This window comes from Eimeria mitis, genomic scaffold, assembly GCF_000499745.2.
Source record: "Eimeria mitis Houghton genomic scaffold, Emh_scaff438, whole genome shotgun sequence".
Lineage (NCBI taxonomy): Eukaryota > Apicomplexa > Conoidasida > Eucoccidiorida > Eimeriidae > Eimeria > Eimeria mitis.
In genome coordinates this window covers 9,051-13,161 of record NW_013572695.1, presented here as the reverse complement: position 1 = coordinate 13,161, position 4,111 = coordinate 9,051, and the positions used below count along the sequence as shown (strand labels likewise).

The 4,111-nt window shown below is 50.0% G+C and overlaps 1 protein-coding gene across 1 annotated transcript; it reads right to left on the bottom strand.

Moving 5' to 3' along the window:
• Positions 1-1,288: 1,288 nt before the first annotated feature.
• Positions 1,289-1,699, bottom strand: EMH_0012300 (histone H3, putative; the record flags this gene model as incomplete). Its single annotated transcript, XM_013499492.1, has 1 exon — positions 1,289-1,699. One exon carries the CDS (start codon positions 1,697-1,699, stop codon positions 1,289-1,291), a length of 411 nt encoding a protein of 136 aa, XP_013354946.1.
• Positions 1,700-4,111: the final 2,412 nt, after the last annotated feature.

The following is a 4,111-nucleotide window of genomic DNA, read 5'->3' as shown; positions in this document are numbered from 1 at the left end:
ATTTTCCGTTTCTTCTGGAGGGGTAGAAGATATTCCACACGAAGAGCAGCGAACGTCTGTCACACTGCCCTTGCAAAGGAGAGGCGCAGGTGTGTAGGCTGTCGAAGCGTATTCCGCATTGTTCTGTTCACAGGGCAGGGTGCCTCTGCAGTATATGGCTAGCTGCCCGCGCTAGCTGGCTAGCTGTTCATGCTGGCTGGCTAGCTTGTCACGCTGACAGGCGAGTTGTTCACTCTAGCTGTCCTGAATGAATGCGTCACTGTGAAGCGCAGGAGCAGAAGAACTTCCTCCTGCTTTTCTGTGCCCTGTTGCACTGCAGTACTTTCCAGGCTGTGATAGAAGGAATTGCCTTCTATCGCCTTTGGGGCCAGGGGTCGCGATCTTCACGGGAGGCGGCCGCTTATATATATATATATATATATATATATATATATATATATATATATATATATATATATATATATATATATATAATGACTTCCGAAGCGCATTTATTTCCGATTCTGGCGAGCGCCAACAGTTTGTTACGTAGATGTCCTGCGCAGCTCGCTACACGACATATCTATGTACACCAAAGCACTAAAGTCCCTCAGTCAGTCTGTGTGCGTTCTCGCTGCCAACAGTGTTCAAGCAGTTCAGTCTTTTGCACACAAACCGACACCGACTACGGCGAGACTCACTGGCAGAGGTGACCTCACTACTCGCGTCAAAGCAGACAGTGCTTGGACACTGCTTCGTCTGGTTCGGATGCGCAAGAGGCCACTCGGCACCGTTGCATTCTCGCAGAAAAGAACAGATTACAAAACTGGAAAAGCAACTTAATAAGGAAAGCACTGTGCGGCAGCTGTGCAGCTGCAGCTGGCAGTGCAGAAGTCTGGTCGGTATGAGTGGAGCAAAACTCCCCAAAATAGAGGGTTCGTACTTACCCTCATCTATTATCCCACAGAGAACTCGACAAGCCACAACACTTGACGAAGGAAGCACAAGCAGGGCTTAATGCTGCAATCCCTTGCCGCGGTGCAGCCCATATCTGACGTTTCTAAAACATCTGATGAGCGCTTTCAAGTTCATTCTTCTTGTGAACGATGCAAAATAATCGAATGAAGGCTCCATACAGCAACGACCCCTCTCCCTTCCCCTTTCAGCAACCTTTCAGCAACCTAGGACCCCCTGGAATGCGTGCGGCCAGCGTCCGGGTATATCCTGATAAAAGCTGCAAAGGGAAAACGGTACAGCTGCAAACGAAACACCTCCGAACTCCTGAATCCGCAGGCCTCTGCTGCGGCGTTTAAGACCTTTCGCCTCGTATCCTCCTGGCGAGCTGAATGTCCTTGGGCATGATGGTCACTCTCTTGGCGTGAATAGCGCACAAGTTCGTGTCTTCAAACAGGCCAACCAGGTAAGCCTCTGCAGCTTCCTGCAGCGCGAGGATTGCTTGGCTTTGGAACCTGAGATCGGTCTTGAAGTCTTGAGCGATTTCGCGCACCAGTCGCTGAAAGGGCAGCTTTCTAATGAGCAAGTCCGTGTTTTTCTGGAATTTACGAATTTCACGCAAGGCTACGGTTCCCGGACGATATCTATGAGGCTTTTTGACCCCTCCTGCAACAGGTGCAGACTTTCTGGCTGCTTTCGTCGCGAGTTGTTTTCGCGGTGCCTTTCCCCCCGTGGATTTGCGGGCAGTTTGCTTTGTACGCGCCATGATTCCGGTGACTGATCAGTGAATGTCAGGAAATATGCAGAGTTCAGCTGAGTTGAAAAAGACGCACGGTTACGACGACGTAAGCAGCCGCCGCAGAACTTTGCAAGTGGCGTTCTTCTACTGGGTTGGCCCAGTGCTACGCATCAACAAGTTGCATGCAAAAGTGTCGAAGCGACGATATGCCGCTCGAATAAGAAAAGACGTCAACTAGCAGCAATTAAATCTATAAATTATGTGTTTATTCGAAATACTGGCCAAGGAAACGCGCTTCCACGCTACAGCGCCTAGTCCACCAGGACTTGCAGCTGCTGCAGCTGCGGCCGAGGTCGGCCGTAGAGGTGGGCCTCTGCCACCAACGAAATGTAGCACTCTCACTCACCCACTCACTCACTCACCCGAAGATACAAATGAGTTAAATAAGTCAATACCATGCCACATTGTTATTTACAGCTGAATTTATTAGTTGACGTTTTCGTGCAGACATCCGCGTAAGCAGGTCGCAGCATGGTCTGTCTGATTGTGGAACTGGTATGTATACGAGCGAGCACGCTGACAACCGAGGGTCAAGTAAGCGTTAAACAGCTGCTTACAGTGTTAGTACATGCACAAAAGGGGGGTTGGGCACGCTCGAACGCAGAGTTGTCCTAAAGCAGGAGCTGCACGTGTGGCTCACGACAGGCCGCTTACCTTACTCACCACGTTCAGACGCTCGGCGGCTGAGGAGAAAGTCTGCTGCTTTCTGGTTATTCCTGCATAATGTTACTAGCTGCATTACAGTTCACTATGCTCATCAGCGAAAACCGTGGACTCTCCCTACACATGGTAGCACCGCATTGTTGACAGTGGCAACCGGGAGCACCGAACCCCGCAAGCACAGCGAGACACTCTGCTGTACAGCATTCACTAGTCGTAAATACTCATACATCTCGTCAATAGAATGGGGTATGGCATAATTAAAGAAACTTAAACGTGGTAAGCTATCTAAGGACGAATTGATATGCAACGAGAATCCGCTGTCTTACTCGAGGACCAGCGCTAGTTGCAGTAGAGCCACATACGTCATATTAGTGTTTCCAGAAGTAACTGATTTCCCTTCAATACCCAAGGTATCCTGTTCCCAAGGCAGCCTGGCTCCGGCGGTCCAAGGGTCTGGGGTCACAGGAACGGAAGCAGCCTGAGATGAGTTGAGTTGCAATACAGTTTGGTGGGACCAGTCCTGAGCGGCAGCTCCGCATGCTGCGACAACCGACAAGCTTTTGCTGCTTGAATTCGGACTGTAGATAAGCGTTGAGTACTTAATTGGCCCTTAGTAGGCAGCCTGGGCGTATGTAGCGAATCAGATCGCGACTTCACACAGATAGTGCTTATGAGCACGAGCTCCTCGTGTTCTTTCAAGGATTCAAACGAGCTGCAATGAAGCTCAAGCCTTCCCAAAAGTATCTGACATCTCTCTATCGTCTCCAGGCATCCTGGGCGCAGCAGCTCAGGGCCTGGGGCTGCGGGGGAAACGAGACGCTGCCTAACAGGAGTTGCAGTGCGCCTTGTTGCATCTAGCTATGCATGCCAGCCTCACATGGGAGCACACTAAAGCTCCAGTAGAGCTTTCTCTACTGCATGCTTTATCGTTGTAAACACTTATTGAGCATTGGAGGTTGCTTACAGGCAGCCTATGAAGGCCAGGCGAGTTCCTGTGGGTTCCTGTGCTAACAGCAGGAAGAGCATGGTGCATTGCTATAGATATAGCGAATGGAGTCAGAGAGAAGTTGTGTCGCGTCCGCTTTGGTGGATCGCACCTGCGCTGCCAAACCATGTAGCGCTATCAAATCTGCTGATCTCCGTCGGAAACGCAACGCCCATAGCATGCCCAATCCCACCTTCGATGCATTCACCAACACAGTCAACAAAAGCTAAATGCATCCACAAAAACTGTGCAGACTAGCACTCAGGAGCTGGCCTGCTCTGAAGGTCGAAATATATTATCAGCTCCAGATAGACTATCCTACACTGGACACTCCATACTTGTTTTGCCTGCAGTTAGCGCAGGAGTATATTCACTTGGCCTTGGTAGCTGCAAGCAAAGCCAAACGCTCTATAAGTGTATACAGAGGTGAAGCATACAGTAAAGAAACTCTCGTTGAAGCTTCCGTCTGCTCATAGGTGAGGCTGGATTGAAGCCAGCTACAGTGAGGTGCACTGCAACTCTAGTTAGGCTGCCGTCTCACCCGCAAACCCAGGCCCTGAGCTGAATGCCCAGGATGCCTGAGGACAGGGGAGAGAGGTCAGTTGCTTGTGGGTAAACTCTTGAGTTCAATCTTTTCTTTCACCGCAGCTCTCTTCTGTCCTTGAATAATGCCGGAAAGCTACTGTCTTGTAACAGTCATATCCTTTAGCCTATAAAGATATGTTATGAAT